At 42.8% G+C, this 23,260-nt stretch overlaps 1 protein-coding gene across 1 annotated transcript; it reads left to right on the top strand.

Moving 5' to 3' along the window:
• The first annotated feature begins 130 nt into the window (after positions 1-130).
• On the top strand, positions 131-22,827 carry LOC112220356 (ER degradation-enhancing alpha-mannosidase-like protein 3). The gene is made up of 20 exons (XM_024382200.2): positions 131-1,252; positions 1,441-1,486; positions 2,177-2,277; positions 2,951-2,990; positions 3,326-3,438; positions 3,650-3,803; positions 4,047-4,181; positions 4,275-4,380; positions 8,785-8,882; positions 9,224-9,349; positions 9,711-9,794; positions 9,877-9,960; positions 10,068-10,192; positions 10,399-10,564; positions 10,722-10,876; positions 13,644-13,755; positions 14,023-14,193; positions 14,439-14,604; positions 19,904-20,089; positions 20,534-22,827. The coding sequence occupies exons 1-20, from the start codon at positions 1,110-1,112 to the stop codon at positions 20,857-20,859; spliced, it is 2,637 nt and encodes an 878-aa protein (XP_024237968.1). The 5' UTR covers positions 131-1,109; the 3' UTR covers positions 20,860-22,827.
• The last annotated feature ends 433 nt before the right edge of the window (positions 22,828-23,260 follow it).

Raw genomic sequence — 23,260 nt, 5'->3', positions numbered from 1 at the left:
CGCCATTTTATCGTGATACAGAGGTAATAATGTTTTCATTTTACTTCCGCCGCCTTAACCAATAGAATCAAGAGGCACTCTCAGTATCCAGCTTGTCAAGGGTTTTTGAGTAGCTAGCTAGGAAAGTAACGTTAGCTAGCTAAAGAAGCAAAAAAAAAAATGAGCACAGTCTGATTTCCGAAAATAATACTCTCGCTGGGGTTTCATCGACGGTTTGGTTGAAATACCATTTTCGGGTCGGGAGACCCGGCGTTGTTCGTGAGACTGGGACTGACACGGAAGAATAGGGATATTTGTGTTGCAATACGAAAGAAGACACATCACTACCGGCGTTCAGTCTTGTTTGTTAATTAGCTAACTAGCTGCTAGCCAGCAAGCAAGCTAACCTAATGGCGATCCTCCCTGTTCTTTGGAGTATACGCCTGCTTATAGACTGGGAACTCTCATTAGTAGTGAACACGAGGAGCTTCGTGTTTGATTCAAAGTATATGGACATAGCTACTATCTAGCTAGCAAGTTGGCTAGGTACACGTCTACTGTACAGATGTCAACTGGTTCACTTGTTAAGCCAGCTAGCTAATTAATTATCCTGAGCTGCCAGGGGTAACATGCCTTGTCATTGTGTACATATCAAGTAACCTGTTAGTTGTTGACAGTTGCTATCCCATAGGAAAAAACGTTGCAGTATAACTGCAGTTAAAGTGCCATATAACTGCAGTATAATGCAAATACTGCGTCCCAGTTTTGTTTTTAACTGCAGTGATTTTGCAGTGTAACTACAGTTACAGTGCATTATTCTGCAGTTACTACGTCCAAAATACCACAGTCTACTGCAGTTACTGCACGTTTACTGCCGTTTCAAAACTGCAATCTTTTTTTGTAAGGTATGGGTTAATGTGAAATTGTTGTCAATTAGCCATTTTGACAACTAGCTTGACAGCTAAACCCATCAACTGTAGTGGAGACAGCCAGTTGTGAACTTTATGAACTCTTGTTGCTTGTCCACGAGGCCACACCATGCAGAGGAAATGCATTGGATTATTTGATATTTCTGGGGCTCATTGAGAGCACAGGAACACCTACTTGTGTACAGACCTGTCAAAGATTAAATGGGAGAAAAACTGTTTTGCCCGCCACAGGGTTCTCCTGGCATTTCCATGATGCTGAGAGCCCTACTCCTCACAAGCCTTCTTAACTGGGCCAATGGCCAAGAAGGTCTGACCATGTTACCTGAAGAAAAGTCCAAAATCAGGTGAGATAAAAACCGTGTATGATCACACACTCCAGTATTACCCAATGCCCACCTCTACTGAGTGGCAAAGTCCATACTATAAAGATGAAGGGACTAAATCATTAAACACACCATCACTATCTATCTGTCCACTTGTCTGTTAGAAATGACTTGTTTATGTTGATTTTGTATATTTCTTTCTGTTACAGGGACCAGATTGTTGAGATGTTTGATCATGCCTATGGCAGCTATATGGTAAGTCTGTGTCTGACCACATAATTGCCACTTTCAACTACACTAAGCAAAGTTGAATGTTTCAACCTGTAGCTATTGTTGTCCATCTGTATTACTGACCATGTCAGGGCATGCTGCTGTTTATGGTTTCCAGTATTGCAATATATTTTTCATGGCAAAATGAAAACACAAAGTAAACAACTTTTTTGTCCTTTAATGTTATGTTAAATATTGTGTGCTAGAGCTTGGAAAATATATAAATGTGACTCTGGATGACATCATAATGCTGTTTGTTTCCACCATTATGGCTGTTTTCCTGACGAAGTCAAATCCGCTTGGTGTTTTGTTTCCTTGCCAAGATTCTAACAAATATCGCAATACTGGTATCGTCCCGGCCCTAGTTAATATTTTGTTACTGCTCAAACAGCCTCTCTAACTTGACTGTGTGCCATACACTCAGCCTATACTTCTAAGTTCAAACCCGTGGAGACTGCTGAGGGGAGGACGGCTCATAATAATGGTTGGTATGGAATGGTATCAAATGTGGTTTCCATTGGTTGATACCGTTCCATTGACTGCATTCAAGCCATTTACTATGAGCCGTCCTCCCCTCAGCAGCCTCCGCTGATTCAAACATTTAAACAAATATTCCTCCTATTGAGTATGTGTACCGTACCCTGACTGTAGCCCCGTGCCCTGATTCTGCCACAGAAATATGCGTACCCAGCGGACGAGCTGATGCCTCTGAGCTGCAGGGGGAGGGTGCGTGGCCTGGAGCCCAACAGGGGAGACATCGATGACTCTCTGGGGAAGTGAGTATAACTGCATGGAAAGCCTCCTCACAGCATGTGGTTTCTCTGCGTTTAACCTTTGTGGTGATTTTAGCTGTTTATCGGCTTACTTTTGTACTCAAAGGGGTCTGTATAGAGAGAGACAGCGACTCAGCCAACTCGGTCTCACAATGGATTCATTATGTGTCTTAAGTCATCCCCTGCACTGATGGAGGGCTAGGTAAAGATGTCCCATGTTTTTCAATATGTAATTTTCATAGGAAAAGGAAATGAATTGAGGTGTGTTGTGAAATCATGTGGGGAAAACCTAGCCTATATTATGAAAATACAAGGAAGGAACACATCAAGGGAATCCGACCTCTCTCTGATTCTTCCTTAAGACCTTGTAAAACACACTTAACTTGGAAACAATAGACGATGAGACTACATGGTGAAGCTGACATGGCGCAGCATCCAGTTCCTCTGCTGTGCACTGCAGTATGCCATCCTCCTGACCTGGGTCATATTTATTAAGCACCAAATGGAAGAAATTACTGAAACTGTTGTAAATATTTGCTATGGTGTGCTCTGATTCAGAGGGATTCGGTTAAATGTGGAAGACACATTTCAAAGGTACATTTTGAATGCATTCAGTTGTACAACTGACTAGGTATCCCCCTTTCCTTAATGAATATAGCCATGTTTTCTCTCTTAGGTTCTCCCTCACACTGGTCGACACCCTGGATACTTTAGTGGTGAGTGTCTTATCCTGTCTGTCTGGCTGTAAGTTTTTGAATCAGCTATAGGAACACCGATGTCTATAGAGAAATCAATGAGCAAATGGGATCCATTGTCCTGACAACCCCTCAGAGCCACACACATACAGTCAATGGCAGTATATTAAATGATTAGTCCTTCTTTCTTGCGGTTCTGGAAACCTTAGCAAAAAATAATTGAAATGTAGTAATTCACAGGAATTATTCAAATAGCTATGTGTTTTTAGGCAAGTCTTTTTTTTGCCTAAGTATAGAAACACTTATTTATTCTTTCTATTACCCTATTAACGCATTTGTTTTGTGCATGTGTCCAGGTGTTGAACAAGCTGGATGAATTTGAGGATGCAGTTAGGAGGACTTTGAGGGATGTCAGGCTGGACAATGATGTGGTGGTGTCTGTGTTTGAGACCAACATCCGAGTCCTGGGGTACGAACCTATACAATGCATTGTCTCACTACTGCACAGAGCTTCACCAAGATTGTGTACGATACTGGTCCAAATGTCTTACTGACTTTATGATAAAATAACTATATGACTTCATAATATAGGGCTGCCAGTATTTTTATATTGAGATGAATGGTAAATTGTCTGGGCATTGCCACGTGCTCACCACACCATCATCTTGCTCTCCCTACAGAGGCTTGCTGGGGGCGCATGTGATGGCTGACATGCTCCGTCAGCGGGGGGAGAGGATGCAGTGGTACAGAGATGAGCTGCTCCACATGGCCAAGGAGCTGGGCCACAGACTGCTGCCTGCCTTCAACACTACCAGTGGCCTTCCCTACCCCAGGGTAACACACCTCACTCAGTCTCCACGCTTCTGGTTTTCTCGGGACCCCTGGGTGCAAAACCTTGTTTATCAGAACTTCCACAATGTCACATGAACAGAAAAGTACCAGATGCAGGTCTAACCGGACTGTCCAGTCGAATATGAATAGAGGATTAAGTGATTCAAGATAGTAATAAGACTACAAAGCTATCTGACAATATGCATGTAGTACATTCAATATACTTACTTGTCTGTTTGTTTCCAGGTAAACCTGAGGTATGGGGTCCTTAACCCCCTGTCACGCACAGGCACTGAGTCGGACACCTGTACAGCCTGTGCAGGCACCATGATTCTGGAGTTTGCTGCTCTCAGTCGGCTGTCTGGGGAGGCTGTGTTCGAGGTACATTAGTAATTCCAGTAATAATCGATAGTGTCTTGTATTTATTGGCCAGTGTGTATGAAGATGATAACCCTGTGTTTCTGTTTTTCACAGGAGCATGCTAGGAAAGCATTGGACGTCCTGTGGGAGAAGAGACAGAGAGGAAGTGACCTCGTGGGCACCGTCATCAATATCCACAATGGAGACTGGGTCCGCAGGGGTGAGCCAAAGATCCACTGTCACACATTCGGCCATGCAGAAAGTTGAGGTCGACCGATTAATTAAGGCCGATTTCAAGTTTTCATAACAAATCGGTAATCAGCATTTTTGGACACCGATCATGTCAGATTACATTGCACTCCACGAGGAGACTGCGTGGCAGGCTGACTACCTGTTATGCGAGTGCAGCAAGGAGCCAAGGTAAGGTGCTAGCTAGCATTAAACATATCTTTATAAAAAACAATCAATCTTAACATAATCACTAGTTAACTACACATGGTTGATATTACTAGTTTATCTAGCTTGTCCTGCGTTGCATATATTCGATTTGGTGCCTGTTAATTTATCATTGAATCACAGCCTACTTCGCCAAACGGGTGATTTAACAAGTGCATTTGCGAAAAAAGTACTGTCGTTGCACCAATGTGTACATAACCATAAACATCAACGCCTTTCTTAAAATCAATACACAAGTGTATATATTTTTAAACTTGCATATTCAGTTAATATTGCCTGCTAATATGAATTTATTTTAACAAGGGAAGTTGTGTCACTTCTCTTGCGTTCTGTGCAATAGAGTCAGGGTATATGCAGCAGTTTGGCCACCTGGCTCATTGCGAACTGTGTGAAGACTATTTCTTCCTAACAAAGACAGCCAACTTCGCCAAACGGGGGATGATTTAACAAAAGCACATATGCGAAAAAAGCACAATCGTTGCACAAATGTACCTAACCATAAACATCAATGCCTTTCTTAAAATCAATACACAGAAGTATATATTTTTAAACCTGCATATTTAGTTAAAATAAATTAATGTTTGCAGGCAATATTAAACTAGGGAAATTGTGTCACTTCTCTTGCGTTCAATATTTAGACTTATGGTTGCCACCCGTTCGATAAAATACGGAACGGTTCCGTATTTCACTGCAAGAATAAATGTTTTGTTTTCGAAATGATAGTTTCCGGATCTGACCATATTAATGACCGAATGCTTGTATTTCTGTGTCTTATTATAATTAAATCTATGATTTGATAGAGCAGTCTGAGCGGTGGAAGGCAGCAGCAGGCTCATAAGCATTCATTCAAACAGCACTTTACTGCATTTGCCAGCAGCTCTTCGCAATGCTTCAAGCATTGCGCTGTTTATGACTCCAAGCCTATCAACTCCCGAGATTAGGCTGGCAATACTAAAGTACCTGTTAGAACATCCAATAGTCAAAGGTATATGAAAAGCAAATGGTATAGAGAGAAATAGTCCTATAATAGCAGCTACAACCTAAAACTGGCTAGGCCACTCCAGGACCTTGAGATGCTTCTTACGGAGCCACTCCTTAGTTGCCCTGGCTGTGTGTTTCGGGTCGTTGTCATGCTGGAAGACCCAGCCACGACCTATCTTCAATGCTCTTACTGAGGGAAGGAGGTTGTTGGCCAAGATCTCACGATACATGGCCCCACCCATCCTCCCCTCAATACAGTGCAGTCGTCCTGTCCCCTTTGCAGAAAAGCATCCCCAAAGAATGATGTTTCTACCTCCATGCTTCACGGTTGAGATGGTGTTCTTGGGGTTGTACTCATCCTTCTTCTTCCTCCAAACACAGCAAGTGGAGTTTAGACCAAAAAGCTCTATTTTTGTCTCATCAGACCACATGACCTTCTCCCATTCCTCCTCTGGATCATCCAGATGGTCATTGGCAAACTTCATACAGGCCTGGACATGCGCTGGCTTGAGAAGGGGGACCTTGTGTGCGCTGCAGGATTTTAATCCATAGTGTATTACTAAATGGTTTTCTTTGAGACTGTGGTCCCAGCTCTCTTCAGGTCATTGACCAGGTCCTGCCGTGTAGTTCTGGGCTGATCCCTCACCTTCCTCATGATCATTGATGCCCCACGAGGTGAGATCTTGCATGGAGCCCCAGACCGAGGGTGATTGACCGTCATCTTGAACTTCTTCCATTTTCTAATAATTGCACCAACAGTTGTTGCCTTCTCACCAAGCTGCTTGCCTATTGCCCTGTAGCCCATCCCAGCCTTGTGCAGATCTATACTTTTATCCCTGATGTCCTTACACAGCTCCCTGGTCTTGGCCATTGTGGAGAGGTTGGAGTCTGTTTGGTTGAGTGTGTGGGCAGGTGTCTTTTATACAGGTAACGAGTTCAAACAGGTACAGTTAATATACAGTGGAGAACAGGAGGGCTTCTTAAAGAAAAACTAACAGGTCTGTGAGAGCCGGAATTCTTACTGGTTGGTAGGTGATCAAATACTTGTCATGCAATAAAGTGCAAATTAATTACTTAAAAATCATACAATGTGATTTTCTGGATTTTTGTTTTAGATTCTGTCTCTCACAGTTGAAGTGTACCTATGATAAAAATTACAGACCTCTACATGCTTTGTAAGTAGGAAAACCTGCAAAATCGGCAGTGTGTCAAATACTTGTTCTCCCAACTGTATACACTGCTCAAAAAAATAAAGGGAACACTTAAACAACACAATGTAACTCCAAGTCAATCACACTTCTGTGAAATCAAACTGTCCACTTAGGAAGCAACACTGATTGACAATAAATTTCACATGCTGTTGTGCAAATGGAATAGACAACAGGTGGAAATTCTAGGCAATTAGCAAGACACCCCCAATAAAGGAGTGGTTCTGCAGGTGGTGACCACAGACCACTTCTCAGTTCCTATGCTTCCTGGCTGATGTTTTGGTCACTTTTGAATGCTGGCGGTGCTTTCACTCTAGTGGTAGCATGAGACGGAGTCTACAACCCACACAAGTGGCTCAGGTAGTGCAGCTCATCCAGGATGGCACATCAATGCGAGCTGTGGCAAGAAGGTTTGCTGTGTCTGTCAGCGTAGTGCCCAGAGCATGGAGGCGCTACCAGGAGACAGGCCAGTACATCAGGAGACGTGGAGGAGGCCGTAGGAGGGCAACAACCTAGCAGCAGGACCGCTGCCTCCGCCTTTGTGCAAGGAGGAGCAGGAGAAGCACTGCCAGAGCCCTGCAAAATGACCTCCAGCAGGCCACAAATGTGCATGTGTCTGCTCAAACGGTCAGAAACACTCCATGAGGGTGGTATGAGGGCCCGACGTCCACAGGTGGGGGTTGTCCTTACAGCCCAACACCATGCAGGACGTTTGGCATTTGCCAGAGAACACCAAGATTGGCAAATTCGCCACTGGCGCCATGTGCTCTTCACAGATGAAAGCAGGTTCACACTAAGCACATGTGACAGACGTGACAGTCTGGAGACGCCGTGGAGAATGTTCTGCTGCCTGCAACATCCCCCAGCATGACCGGTTTGGCGGTGGGTCAGTCATGGTGTGGGGTGACATTTCTTTGGGGGGCCGCACAGCCCTCCATGTGCTCGCCAGAGGTAGCCTGACTGCCATTAGGTACCGAGATGAGATCCTCAGACCCCTTGTGAGACCATATGCTGGTGCGGTTGTAGCTGGGTTCCTCCTAATACAAGACAATGCTAGACCTCATGTGGCTGGAGTGTGTCAGCAGTTCCTGCAAGAGGAAGGCATTGATGCTATGGACTGGCCCGCCCGTTCCCCAGACCTGAATCCAATTGGGCACATCTGGGACATCATGTCTCGCTCCATCCACCAACGCCACGTTGCACCACAGACTGTCCAGGAGTTGGCGGATGCTTTAGTCCAGGTCTGGGAGGAGATCCCTCAGGAGCCATCCAACACCTCATCAGGAGCATGCCCAGGCATTGTAGGGAGGTCATACAGGCACGTGGAGGCCACACACACTACTGAGCCTCATTTTCACTTGTTTTAAGGACATTACATCAAAGTTGGATCAGCCTGTAGTGTGGTTTTCCACTTTAATTTTGAGTGTGACTCCAAATCCAGACCTCCATGGGTTGATAAATTTGATTTCCATTGATAATGTTTGTGTGATTTATTTATTTATTTATTTTTTGTCAGCACATTCAACTATGTAAAGAAAAAAGTATTTAATAAGAATATTTCATTCATTCAGATCTAGGATGTGTTATTTTAGTGTTCCCTTTATTTTTTTGAGCAGTGTGATAAATCGTCCGATTAATCAGTATCGGCATTTTTTGGTTCTCCAATAATCGGTATCGGCGTCGAAAAATCATAATCGGTCGACCTCTAGCAGAAAGCACACTCGCCCTCACCTTCACACATAGTCAACCACTCACTCATTTAAAGTCAAAATTTAGCAGTAGGAACAAACATTTTATCATCTCGCATCATGTGATGAAGCATCTTCCCACTCAGTTCCTTTATATACCATTTAGTCACTTCCGATACTACGAGTTTGGTTTTGAATACGTGTCTCTGCCTGTTTTGTTATCTACATTAGCTCAGTCAGGTCCTATATTAACAGTATTTCCCCCCTCTCCCTTCCTCTGTGTATCTTCAGACAGTGGTGTGGGTGCTGGCATTGACTCCTACTATGAGTACCTAATGAAGGCCTACATTCTATTGGGAGACAACGTTTACCTGGAGAGGTTCAACACTGTGAGACTCTACTGTACTATCACCAGCTGCAGATATATTGCAATATATTGCTCTATGCTTGTAGATAACACTCCAAATTCTCAGACACCATTTACATTTGAATTTAAAATGCTACCTGCATCCAGATTGCAGAACCAGACACCAAAAAATACATGTTCATATCAAATGCTCTGAGTTCAGATTAACTGTGGTCAGATAGAAATCAGATAAAACAAGATGTACATTAGTATGACGTGTAAACGGGGTCTCAGTCACATCACTGATCTAACCCCCCATATCAAAACACATCATGCATAATGTAGGTATCTTTAGTGACCCCGGCTGTCTGTTGTCTCCTACAGCATTACAGCGCCATCATGAAGTACATCAGCCAGCCTCCGCTGCTGCTCAACGTGCACATGCACAACCCCACGGTGAGCGTCCGCAGCTGGATGGACTCCCTACTCGCCTTCTTCCCCGGCCTGCAGGTGATTCCCATAACACAGCCTCTATCATCGCCACTTGTCAGGGTTATGGTTAGCCCCCCTGCCTCTAATAATATGACATAGGATGCATCCCAAATGGCATTCTATTCCCTATACAGTGCACTACTTTTTTTATGGGCCCATATGGTGCTATTTGGAATGCAAATATGACATAAGTGAACAATGAGACCCTCTGTTTGTATCATGACATCATCATGACCACATCTCTTTCCACTACAGCAGAAGAACGTTCTCTGGTTTGTAGGTTGAGTTTCTATAGTTTAAGTGGGTTGAATGATCAAGTATACGCACTGAAAGGGAATTGTTCATAGTAAAGACTGCCTTATCAACCTCTTCACTATAGGTTTTGAGAGGAGACCTGAAACCAGCCATAGAGACCCATGAAATGCTCTACCAGGTCACCAAGCAACACAAGTTTCTCCCTGAGGTCAGAAAAAGTGACATTTGAGTCCAGAGGATAATATCTGCTCTCAGCTCTGCTTGACTGCATGGTATTCCTCACGTTGCAGGCTTTCACCACGGAGTTCAGAGTTCATTGGGGTCAACACCCTCTGAGGCCAGAGTTTGCAGAAAGCACCTACTACCTCTACAAGGTAATGCTGTTCCCGCTGTGAAAAGCCAACGTGCATAGTAATGGTGTACTCTGAACTGTTTGAGAGAGGGCTTGGGAATGGGATAAACCATGTTTTCCCTTCCACAGGCCACAGGTGACCCCTACTACCTCAGAGTGGGTCAGTCCATAGTGGAGAAGCTCAACGCTCATGCCAGGGTGCCTTGTGGGTTTGCAGCTGTGCAGGATGTCCGCACAGGGACCCACGAGGATAGGTAGGGGAACACAGTGAAACATATGGGTTCAAATCTGAAACCTCAGGTCATCTCCACTGATTCCTTTTCACTACAGCCTTCAACTGTGCTATTTCCAATATTACTAATGGATATGTTGGTCTTTAGCAAGATAGCTCAAATGACAGTGTCACGTGACCCATTATTTGTTCTGTTCAAGTGATTTCAAACATTCCCTTTCTCTTTAGGATGGACTCATTCTTCCTAGCGGAGATGTTTAAGTACCTGTACCTTCTGTTCTCTGAGAAGAACCAGCTTCACTTCGACATCGACGACTACATCTTCACCACCGAGGCCCACCTGCTGCCTGTCTCCCTGTCCACTTCACAGCCCCCCTGTCGGGGCAACAACACGGTGAGGCTCAGTCAGTTACCAACAGTTGTGTTATGGTCAGAGGAGCTGAAACTGATTTGCCATATGGTGTCTATTTGAACCAGCTGTCCAGTTATGAACGTGTGTTATGGTCAGAAGAGCTGAAACTGATCCGCCATTTTGTGTCTATACGTTCCAGGAAGCGCCCACTACTGTGGAGGAGGACCTGTTCACCTACTCGTGCCCCAGCACGCAGACCCTGTTCCCCAACAACCCCTCCTTTGCCAAGACCATAAGGGACAGCTACAAGTACCTGACTGGTGTGGGCCGGGCTTTCCACGCGTCACCTGACAGGTGTGTCTGTGTGTTGTTGTAAATAGCTGCACATTCACTAAGATTTATTTTTTTCTTCTTTCAATTTTCCTTCTGTTACATCCTTTGTGTTAACCCCGGCATCCCAAAATTATACAACTTGAATAAACGCTTGGAGGTAAGGATGACATCAGTGGTGTAGCCTACTGGCAATACTGATATCACTTATTGTTGATATCTACTGTGCATAGTGCATTGATGTGAATCGCACTGCTGCTCGCACTGCTGCTCATTTAGCTATTTGCACCTTACAGATGGATTGTGGTTGATGTGGATGGCTGTTCACAAATGTGTAGGCCTATGTGTATTTTAACACGTATAATGGTTGAATTGAATGAGTTTAACTACCTATCAATCATTGTTTTTTTTTGCAACCAGTGGACAGCCAATGAAAAATGCTCTCTTGCAACAGCTTCATAGTGTGGTTTACAGCCTTTGGAATAGAAGTTTGAGGAAGTTCCTCCATTCTAAACTTCTCCAGTCCATACTTTTAAAGTAGTTGCATTTAAGAAGAGTGGGGCTTTTATTGCTCAATCTAATTCGTGCTGATAAAAACAATCCAAAGACCTAACGGACACATGCTTAAACTCTCACACTTTTGATAGACTTTAAACATATTATCGAGATATGAAAGTGTCACCATAAAAAACAGACAAAAGGCCAATAGCAAATGCAACATATGGCATTACATTTTCACATGCAAATGGCACTTTTCTGTAGTTCTCAAAGCGAGCCATTCCATGAGAGCAGCTTCTTTTTTTCAACTCTAAGCAATGAGCCCAATCAATCCTCCATGACAACAAAATCATAAACAACAGAGTAGGCTTATAAATCCTTAGTTGTTGGGTTATGCTCAGGTAAAACAATTTGGGTAATCTATATTTCATATTTCCAAGTCCTTTTTTGTGGATCAAGGGATATTAAATTGATTGGAAGGACTGGAAATGTAAAGATATGGCATTATCATATTATTATATGTAGTAGAAAATGATGGGTTAAAAAGCCTACATAACCAACACATAAAGGAAAATGAAACATCCATTTATGGCCAGCTATGTAAACTTTAACATGGATTTATCCTACTATAGATGTAGGTCAATTGGTAATATTCATTTTTGGCTTTATATTACCTCTTAAAGGAAAATTCCACCCAAAACCACACATTCCTACAATTTACAGTGTTAAATAACATTATGTGACAACAATATCTTCTGTGAACAAATTATTCATGTTGTTGTTATTATAAGGTATAACGTGAAAATCATTGTTGAAATCTGCAGCTCACGCCGACTACAAAACCCACAATCCAATTCTCCATGGGTTGGCTGGCTAGCTAGCAAACGTAGCTACACACAATAATACCGAAGTCTATATCAGAATGTGTATTAGGTAGTTAAGTGTAAAAGGGCCTAAACAAACTCAACTATAAATATAGGAGTCTACAATCTCACTATGTTTAAACTGCAGATCGATGTGCCTCGCAGAGTGTAATCTGATATGCAATGGCCAGGCAACCGCACCATGCAATGCACCCTGGACTGAAGAGGCAGACAAATAGGAGAAATATGGTGGACCCTCTGTTAAATTACACATTTCTTGAGGTCAGAAGACAACCTCCCGCGTTTTGACATCTGCCAGTGTTGTAATGTAAGATAGATGTTTTCACAATCTAAAAGTCGTAATCATATTAACTCCCAGCGTAGTGATAGCGGCTTCATCGCAGTGCTACGTCACAGACTGGGTAATCCAGACACGTCACAGGGGCTATAAAACTGAAGCGTCCGTTTAGAACGTTTTATCACCACCAAATATGGTAGTGAGAGGAAGTCCAGTAGTGGGAGAGGATGGATCTAGGTGAAACTGGGATGCTTCAGTGCAAAATCTCAATACATTTCTGTTCCCAAAACTAGAATATTTTTTACGGACACAGTGCACTAAGTTTTCTTTTAATAGACTTGACGATTTGCCAAAGTTGTTGAACATGACGTTGTTTAGGAGTGCAAGGTTGAATTAAGTTTGTGCACATGATCACTTCAGAGGAGGCGTTCGCTAATGGAAATATGCAAATAAATTCTACAACGCACCAATAGGATATCAATAGCTCGTGCTTGTTCTGCCCACTGCTTCATTTGCTCCCACTGTAAATGACACAGATGAACCATCTTGAGTTAGTTATAAATACTTCATACCAGCCAAATGTCGGCCTCCTTCAACGACAATAGCTCAGATACAGAGTAATGATCCCGGGAATCGATACAACATTGCTCAGAGATGGAGAAAAAAAACAATATAATGTTCAAAATGGGTGAGTCTTTCATTTTTTTAAGGGGAAAGTAACTGAAAGTAATCAGATTACGTTAGAGCTTGGGTAATCCAAAAGTTACGTTACTGATTACAATTTTGGACAGGTAACTAGGAACTAACGGATTACATTTAGAAAGTAACCTATCCAACCCTAATGTGGAGTAATGACTGAGGATTCCGAGTTTTCACATGCTCCCCTGATTTAAAAAAACATATGTACTTTATCTGCCGCCTTAAGGAAAACTAGTTTGAAAGTTCTAACATACAAAATGTATTTTACATAAAGTATGTTTCTGAACATTGCACCATGCTGCCTTGTTGACAATATGACCAGGCAGCACAGATGACTATTTGATTTGAGAGGGGCCTCCCTCACCGCTTTTGCCCGGGGTCTACCCCAGTTCATCTTAATCAAATTCCCTATCTGATGATTGTGTGTTTGCAGGGGCATCGAGCTGCCACTTCACGACCACGGTATGGAGCCAGTGGAGTTTCTGAGGAGCATGGGCATCTCCCTCACCCCACTGAATGAAGCTGGGGCAACAGAGACACATGGGGTAAGATGATTGAGCAGCTTATTTATCTATAGCACTCTATTGCCTCTAAGGTTGCATCCCAAATGACACCCCTTTTCCTATACGGTGCACAATTGTGACCAGAACCCTATGGGCCATGGTAAAAAGTAGTGCACTATATAGGGAATAGGGTGCAATTTGGGATGTGACCTAGCATTCTATTGTCTCTATTGCTTAGCAGGGCAACATTACCCTGTTTCCCTCATGCTCCTGTGTAATTCATTTCACCAATGTCTTTCTTTTAATGAGGCACATGAAGGTGTTTACAGGGTGAAACTGGTGGCAGAGGTGACCCAGACCCCAGAGGAGGAAGTAGTACCCCTCATCGTTCAGCTCATATCCCCCCCATATCTGGGTAGAATGGTCCTGACTGCTGGACCAGCCAAGTTTGGAATGGACCTAATCAAGCAGGAGCATGGGGTGAGCTTTCTTGAATCTTGCATTTATTTGTATTTGCTTTATATGTCACTCAGAATATTGATAAAAGACAAACATGCACCTCCTAGTCCCCTTAAATGTATCACCCAAAGACTCAAATTTAAATATTTACCCATGTCAGCATTAGTTTTGGATATTTCTGGAGCTCTTTGGATGTCTGCATGTGTCACTACTGTATGGAGTATTTACAGGAATCTCTCCTCCCTTCTCTCACTCTCCTCTCCCAGGTGAAGGGCAGCATCGTGAAGACCTCTCCCTACACAGCGTGTGGGCCCATAGAGAATGCTCAGGAGCTGAGTGGGCACATTGCCCTTGCACTGCGTGGCGACTGCATGTTTGCTGCCAAGGCCCGCAGGCTACAGGAGGCGGGGGCTATCGGAGTCATCTTCATAGGTGAGGGAAAAAGTCACACACACAAATTCTGCCTCTCTCTCTCATATTACACCCACAGTCCATAATATCAAGACACAGCCTATTACTCTGCTGTAAGAGTCAGGAGCTTAGGGAAAGAGTTTAGTGGGGCTTAACCTAGTTTGAGAAGGCCATGTTAGTCTGCATTGTTAGTGCACTACTGTAACTACTTACAATCACTCACTTTGTTTTGTGAGTTTACAGTAGTTCTGTGTTTTACCCTTCTAAGTTAGTCCCCTAACAGGCTTTGATTGATATGCCATTCCTTTTTTCATTCATTCACTCACGAGCCTTCCCTCAGGGATGCAAACTAGTCACCTTTCGTTTTGAATCCAAAATAGGTGACCTACGTGTAGATCTGATGACAACAGCTTTGGAGGGGGGGGTTGGATCACTACTGACTGTAAGCGAACGAGAGATGCGCGTTTAGAGCAATACTAGTGGCCGTAGGCTCAGCCAATCGTTCACATAACGACAGAATGCAGCGTACTGTGACTGAAGAAAGAGGAGACAGCCAATAGACTAGTTACAGCATCAGTGGTGGTCAAGTGTAATTCACGAGCTGTAACCGAAAAACATTTAGAAAGTTTGAGGTGAGGGAGAACGTGTGGTGGAACAAGTATTAGCATTGTTAAGTATCTTGCTAGCTGAATTGAAGTCTCCGTTAGCCAGAGTAATGTTGAGCAACATTAGCCAATTTAACTGATCAAATAACTGAGTTTATCGTGTGAAAATTAGCTTGCTAATAAAGTCAGACAGCCAACGTTAGCTAGCTAACGTTACAACATCAGATTAGCCATCATTATTAACCTAACCAATTCGCTCTAGTATTAACTGGTATACGGCTCTTTGTCGTTCCTCAAGTTATAACGCGTTAGTTGCTTACTGGACCCTGGCAATCTGTGTGAAACTAGTTAACTAGCTAACGAACTAACCACGATTTGTTAACTAATGTTTTCCCTCTACAGTATGTGGTTGAATATCAGAATGTGAATGGCTCCTCTTTTCAGTTCACTGCAGCTAGCGACTGGGAAAAAACACTCAAACTGAACAGTTTTATCTCCATCTCTTCATTCAAAGAGCTCTTTGTAAGTGTCCAATCATTGTTGTCCCTACCTTGACCTTCGTGCTGTTGACTGTGCCCAATAATGTTTGTATCAAATCAAATTATAAAGCCCTTCAGTTGATGTAAAATCATTTAAGGGATCAATACATTTCTATATTGCTTCCCCAGTATCTGCATGAACCATCAGACCCTGCTGGACAGAAAGAGGAGGAGGAATCGGAACACGCTGCATTCAAATTCAGGTCTTAGTTATTCCAACCGCACCAATGTGTGCACTGCGCCCGGCCTGCCACAGGAGTCGCTAGTGCGCGATGTGACAAGGATATCCCTACCGGCCAAACCCTCCCTAACCCGGACGACGCTAGGCCATTTGTGGGTCGCTCCATGGACCTCCCGGTCGCGGCCGGCTGCGATAGAGCCTGGGCTCGAACCCAGAGTCTCTGGTGGCACAGCTAGCACTGCAATGCAGTGCCCTAGACCACTGCGCCACCCGGGAGGCCTGGGGCAATAGTTTTTCATCTAAACCAGCCCTTTTTTTACTGGAGTACACTAACTCCTAACTGGGGATCTTTTCTTGACACATAGTAACAGTTTACCAGATAAGAAGTGAAGATCAAAAAGTAGATTGTTGTAAAGGTGTATTACGTCTTGTGCTGGCCCCATTGTCATATCCATTCTGGATTCTGAGTGGTAAAATCATAGCTGAAAAATGCCTCTTATGTATGTGTATACATTTTCTCCCAAGACAGAACTGCCAAAGGGGGTGAAGTTGCAATCTACTGCAGAGTTCTGTAATGCTATCCAGGTCTGTGCCCAAACAATTCGAGCTTCTACTTTTAAAAATCCACCTTTCCAGAAATAAGTCTCTCACTGTTGCCACTTGTTACAGACCCCCCTCAGCCCCCAGCTATGCCCTGGACACCATATGTGAATTAATTGCCCCCCATTTATCTTCAGAGTTTGTACTGTTAGGTGACCTAAACTGGGATATGCTTAACACCCCGGCCATCCTACAATCTAAGCTAGATGCCCTCAATCTCACCCAAATAATCATGGAACCTACCAGGTACAACCCCAAATCCGTAAACTCGGGCACCCTCATAGATATCATCCTGACCAATCTGTCCTCTAAATACACCTCTGCTGTCCTCAACCAGGATCTCAGCGATCACTGCCTCATTGCCTGCATCCGTAATGGGTCCGTGGTCAAACGACCACCCCTTATCATAGTCAAACGCTCCCTAAAACACTTCAGCGAGCAGATTCCTTCAGTAGAGGATGCCTGGTTATTCTTTAAAAGTGCTTTCCTCACAATCTTAAATAAGCATGCCCCGTTCAAAAAAATGTAGAACCATGAACAGATATAGCCCTTGGTTCACTCCAGACCTGACTGCCCTTGACCAGCACAAAAACATCCTGTAGCGTACTGCATTAGCATCGAATAGCCCCCGCGATATGCAACTTTTCAGGGAAGTTAGGAACTTATCGGCAGACTCAACAGCCTTGGTTTCTCAAATGACTGCCTCGCCTGGTTCACCAACTACTGGTTCACCAACTAGTTCATTGTGTCAAATCGGAGGGCCTGTTGTCCGGACCTCCAGCAGTCTCTATGGGGGTGCCACAAGGTTCAATTCTCAGGTCGACTCTTTTCTCTGTATACATCAAAGATGTCGCTCTTGTGTCTGGTGGTTTTCTGATCCACTTCTATGAAGACGACACCATTCTGTATACTTCTGGCCCTTCTTTGGACACTGTTTTAACTAACCATTCAACTCTCCTTCCGTGGCCTCCAACTGCTCTTAAATGCAAGTAAAACTAAATGCATGCTCTTCAACCGATCCCTGCCCTCACCTGCCCGCCTGCCTAGCATCACTACTCTGGACGGTTCTGACTTAGAATATGTGGACAACTACAAATACCTAGGTGTCTGGTTTGCACCCCATTTATCTCTACTTGCACATCTATCACTCCAGTGTTTATTTGCGAAATTGTAATTATTTCGCCTCTAGGGCCTATTTATTGCCTTACCTCCCTAATCTTACATCATTTGCACACACTGTATATAGACTTTTCTATTGTGTTATTGACTGTACATTTGTTTATTCCATGTGTAACTCTGTGTTGTTGTTTGTGTCACACTGCTGTGCTTTATCTTGGCCAGGTAACAGTTGTAAATGAGAACTTGTTCTCAACTGGCTTACCTGGTTGAATAAAGGTGAAATAAAATAAATTAAAAAAATACTGTATGTGGGAATGTCCATCCTACATGTAGTGTTGGTACATGGAATATTCCTCAACTGCATAGATCATAAATTGCTATTGCAAATAGAAGTATTATGTTCAACAACTGACATTTTCAGATATTATTTTGACAAACACACTTTGGTGCTTGCAATTCATTCTCTATTGTCATAGATTTGGTGGGCACTGTCATCTGTGATCTTTGATATGACTTTCTTTAAGCATTTACTGATGAAACTGTCACTTAATTTATTTATTTTTTCTTAGTCTACACACGCTCTACATTTATTCACTCTGTGATAGGGTTGGATCCTATATGCTACTTTTATTATTGTCCTGTAAATGGTTCAGTGCCTATAATTTAGGCTGTGTGTAGAATGGGGCATAAAGGAAATTAACTCTACTAGATTATAGTGTTTGATATTAATGACGAAGGGAGATACCTGTCTCTCTCCTATTGTGTACTGCAGTTAAATACTGTGGGAAATTATTATAGATAGATATTTATTATAGATAAATATTAAAGAAAAGGGTACACACAACACTGGACTGAACCCCCTAATTGTCAAACTAATATTAATTTACAACAATATAGAAGAGGCATAACTAGAGGTTATGCAATATGGGTGACATGACCAAGGAGCTATTGAAATTTAAAACTATGAAAAATGTACATTACACCGTGTGATTTTACAGTACACAAACAAGTGTGCAATATAGAAGGGTACATTCTGCACCATGTTTGAAGTCACTAGGTCACATGACCAAGGAGCTATTGAAATTTTACATTTTGAAAAATTAATGTAAAATCTTGTGAGATGAAAATGGACAAACTAAAAGGTGTGCAATATAGAAGGGTAGTCGGTGGACATTCTGAACCTTGTTTGAAGTCATTAGGTCACATGACCAATGAGCTATTGAAATTCGAAAGTACAAAAAAAAGTTTGTGCTTTGTTTACGCTCCCTAACTAATTCAACTAGGAATACAAAATGCTGCTCACATTTCCATATGTTTATTAGCTTTGGAAAGCGAATTAATGTCCAAATCGTGAAAATAAGACCTGTGCAATGTTGTGCCCAATTTTTTCAACATAATGACACTTATTTGGAGTCTGTGGCTCAAGTGGTTTGAAAGCTAGTAAGGTTTGAAAGCGCAAATATCCGTTGAATAGCCAACTTGAAACTGTCTTTACCTCGGTGCTACCATGTTGTTGCTACCATGCTGTGTTGCTGCCTTGGTATGTTGTTGTCTTAGGTCTCTCTTTACGTAGTGTTGTGTTGTCTCTCTTGTTGTGATGTGTGTTTCGTCCTATATTTATATAGTATTTATTTATAGATATTTTTTTGGGCCCAGGCCCAGTCCCAGCAGGATGCCTTTTGCCTATTGGTAGACCGTCATTGTAAATAAGAATGTGTTCTTAACTGACTTGCCTAGTTAAATAAATCAAAAGGAACACCACACACTTTCCCTCTTTCTCAACACAGTGGATAAAAGGGGTATGCCAGGTGTACTCTCTGCCTGAAAGAGATCCATTATACCAACGGGTATCATGCTCTGCTGGCACATTGTAGAACAGATGTCCACAGGCAGAAAGTGTACAATGTAATAATGTGCTGTGTAGCCCAAAGATATTGTTTTTGTTGTGTTGAACTTGACAGTAACACGTATGTGAGGGTGATTGTCATTTTTTAAACTCATTGAACATTATTTTTGCAGACATGTAGCCTTGTGGCCACTATAATAGAGCAAAAATAGAATGCCTGTTTAATTCTATTTCTACTTACAGATGTCTTTTCCCCAAGTGCAATATTTGTGTGTGGTCACAAGCATTCTATTATAAATGCTGTCATGGCTAACTGCAATATTAGTGGGGGGGTTTCTCAAGATTTGAGTGTAGTAAAGTCTAGGTAACAATTAACATTGGATTGCTTCCCTACAAAACTCAATTTCCCATGTTTCACCGTCCCTCCTAGACCATCGGGAAGGGAGTAACAGTGCAGAGACGCCCCTGTTCCAGATGGTGGGAGACGGAGGGTCCACGGCTGACATCACCATCCCTCTGGTTTTCCTGTTCAGCCAGGAGGGGGCGCTGCTCACCTCTGCTCTGGAGGATCACAGCAACGTAGATGTACTGATGCTGCCCAAGGAGAGACAGCTAGGTAAGAGAGGGGGCCTGTGCAAAGCCTGTGGTCTAGCGGTCAGTCACATATAATGCTCCCCATCGAAGACCAGGGTTCAATTACCGCATCTATGCTTCCTGCTGTTCTCCAATTTGCTTGTCTCCTCATCTGTCGCCAACAGTCTAAATAAAGAGTCAAATGTAATAAGTCAAATTTAAAAAGTGGCAGCCTGGATATGGGGGTTCATTATGAGGATGAAGGGTTCTAAATTTAGCAAAGGTCAAACAGCCCAAAAACCTTCCTCCATGTTTCATTCTGAACTTTAGTATTGTTTTTTGGGGTTCAATGACAAAAACACTTCTGTAACTTAAATGCTACATGTTTGAGGTGTAACAGATTACATGTTTTCCACTTACACTGTCTTCTTCGCTCCCTCTGTCCCCGTCTTTCTCTTTCTTGTTGTCTCTCTGATCACTACTCCAGACAAAGCAGATAAGCCCCTGGGGAAGATGAACATCAAGTTCCGCCTGGCAGAAGAGGGGGAGCTAGAGGAGGGGGAGGCCAGAGGCCCCACCCTGAAGTTTCTCCTGGAGAAGGGAGAGGTGGTGTTGGAGGAAGAGGAGTACAGACAGCAAGGAGACAGCTGCTTAACACCTGGAGGCGATCATGTGCTGTGTTCTTATGGACAGACTGCTGCCTCGCCCCCCTCCCACAGCCCCAACGACCCCAATACAGACCCCGGATCTCAGGACAGTCGGGTTCCTCAACCCCCTCCCACTGACCACAAGCCCTGGGCTCCCCAGCACTGATCCCTGGTCAGTGTCTACAGGCATGTTGCTGTGCCAAGAGAGAGCCCTCACTGCCTTGCCGCACGCTCGGGACTGGACTGAATTGATCGTTTTAACCAAGAGGGGAGCTTAGTATGACAGTCAATCCCACTGACTCACTCACTCTCCCTTCTCTTATAGTTAATCGTTATTGGGACTGCAGTATGTATTCATGTATAGGAAGGGATGGGCATTGGGCAGGGGTAGTGCTACACAAACATAGCTTGTTAGTCTTACCTTGCTACTGTAGCCTCATCCCCAGTTGTATTGTGGTGATGACATATATTTAGTCAGATGCTTGTAAGAGAATTGATGATGTGCACATTTCAGAGAAATAGCTGAGGTAAGCGGAGGAGGGGATATTAGGCTGATATAGGGCACCTTTGAAGCCTTGTGTTTGAGTCTCTGTACTGTAGGCTAGATTGTGTTGAGCTACTGCAATGATGAGGGGATTTCTTTATTGTCCCCTGTACCAAGATGGTGTCCTGTCAATACAGTGATGTGTGTTAATTTCCACATTGTGGCAAGTAGTGCTGTTTGAAGGGATGCGTTATCGCTCACAAGAATATCGAAAATCATTATAGTTTGTTAAGGGGCCAATTTCGGTGAACTGATGACTTCAGTCTTATTTATTTTGTACTGGTAAATCAGGGAATTTTAAGAGTGAAAAATACTTGAATGTGTGTGATCGTTACTACACTACCGAATCAAGACCTTGTATCGACCTTAGTCTTGCATATTCCATTTTTCAAATGTCAGTTGGTTATTATTAAAGGTAGACTCGGCGATACACGAAGTAAACATCATATCTGGCCAATATCCGTAACAACTAAGACCGTTTAAGTGCCAAACTAAACTTCTGTTGTTTTGGATCCGTAGCTACCATGTTGTAGCAGTGTGAAGCACACCAGTGCATGATATGCAGATACTGTGTGAGAAGGTCTTGCATTGCAGTTAACTCAATATCTGCGAAGCTGCTCGTTGCAACTTTAAAACGCTGAGTCTACCTTTTAAGTTCACGCCAATGCCTCTTCTAGGTCTTTATCGGATGGTTTTAGCTCTAGGTTTGTACTCTTCCTGTCTTCACCACTGCCACCAGAGTCTTATAATGCCATGCACTTTGGTACATGGGCATCTTCCTACTAGAGCTATTGTCATGGTGGGGCCACACCCAGGGACTGCTCCTCAAACAGCTCACAGCACACTAAACAGTGTCTGTCTGTTTGGTGTCTCATTGCAAACAGTATGATTGTCTGTGTGGACCGTTTAAAAACATCAGACTGTTCCCATGTTTTCTTTTTCTCTTTCCATTCATCTTTCTTTTTGCAGTGTGAAATTACCTAGGCATGAATGTGTCTGTGTGTACCTAACAGCCATAACGTTTATATTTGTATGGTCAAATGCAGTCAAACACATCTGCATATTTTATCATTCATTCCTGAGTCTCAATTTTATCTGCCAGATGTTGAATAATTTTTGCATGGGTTTTATGTGTAATATATAATTTTAAGGTGTAAAAGTGGGTTATATTCCAAGGATCCCTGTGTGAACATGGGAATGGTTTGTAAAGTGTATTCCAAACAGTTAACAGTGTAGTAGACAGGTCATTGTTGCTGCTCACATTTTAAATCTTATTCCAACATTGCCATCTATATAGATGTGTATTCAAGGCAAAGTCTACCTGTATACATCTATGGCATCTATGACCATTACTCTCCACTCAGAGAGGAAAGCGCCATGAGACATTAAACATAGGTTGACTTTTTTGATATTTATTCTGCAAATATTATTTGCCTTTTGGAAATGTTGATAGGAATAGCTGAAGCTCCTAAAAGTGCCAAAGTGATTAATGCTGGTAACACGGTATCAGATTCTAATGTACTTTGTATTTTGTGAAGATTCTTTGAGAGCTGAAGCAACTTGATCTTGTCAATAAATTAAGAATCATGATCTCAGTTTTTCATTTAAGTTCAGTAGCCTACTTGTTTTACTGCTTTATTGTGAGGTTTGGAGACTGATAAAATCCTTTTCTTTCAGGGGAGAGTGGTGATAAACCACAGGCTTATAGCTAGGCCCAGTATACAGACCTGGTCACAGGCAAGGACATTGGATTAAGGTTTAAAACAAATCCCCAATGTGATCTTTGATTTATTACCAACCTATTAGTGTTAGGATTATATAACAATTACTTTATTTGGTATGCAACATTATTTCCCATCCAAAAATAATGCGAACGTCTATCAACCCAAAGGCTGAGTGTTCAAATCTCATCATGGACAACTTCAGCGTTTTAGAAAGTTAGGAACATCGCAAATAACTTTTTTGCTGCATTGCAACTACTTAGCATGTTAGCTAACATTAACCCTACCTTATCCTCTTAACT

This window comes from Oncorhynchus tshawytscha, linkage group LG20, assembly GCF_018296145.1.
Source record: "Oncorhynchus tshawytscha isolate Ot180627B linkage group LG20, Otsh_v2.0, whole genome shotgun sequence".
In the NCBI taxonomy this organism is placed as follows: Eukaryota; Metazoa; Chordata; class Actinopteri; order Salmoniformes; family Salmonidae; genus Oncorhynchus; species Oncorhynchus tshawytscha.
The sequence above is the reverse complement of the archived record's forward strand: the minus strand, read 5'-3'. Positions and strand labels throughout refer to the sequence as shown.

Coding starts and splice junctions, on each gene's coding strand:
- LOC112220356 (XM_024382200.2), top strand. CDS start 1,110: ATGGGAGAAAAACTGTTTTGCCCGCCACAGGGTTCTCCTGGCATTTCC. Junction 3,439..3,649: donor ACCAACATCCGAGTCCTGGG/GTACGAACCTAT, acceptor CTCTCCCTACAG/AGGCTTGCTGGGGGCGCATG. Junction 10,877..13,643: donor TTCCACGCGTCACCTGACAG/GTGTGTCTGTGT, acceptor GTGTGTTTGCAG/GGGCATCGAGCTGCCACTTC.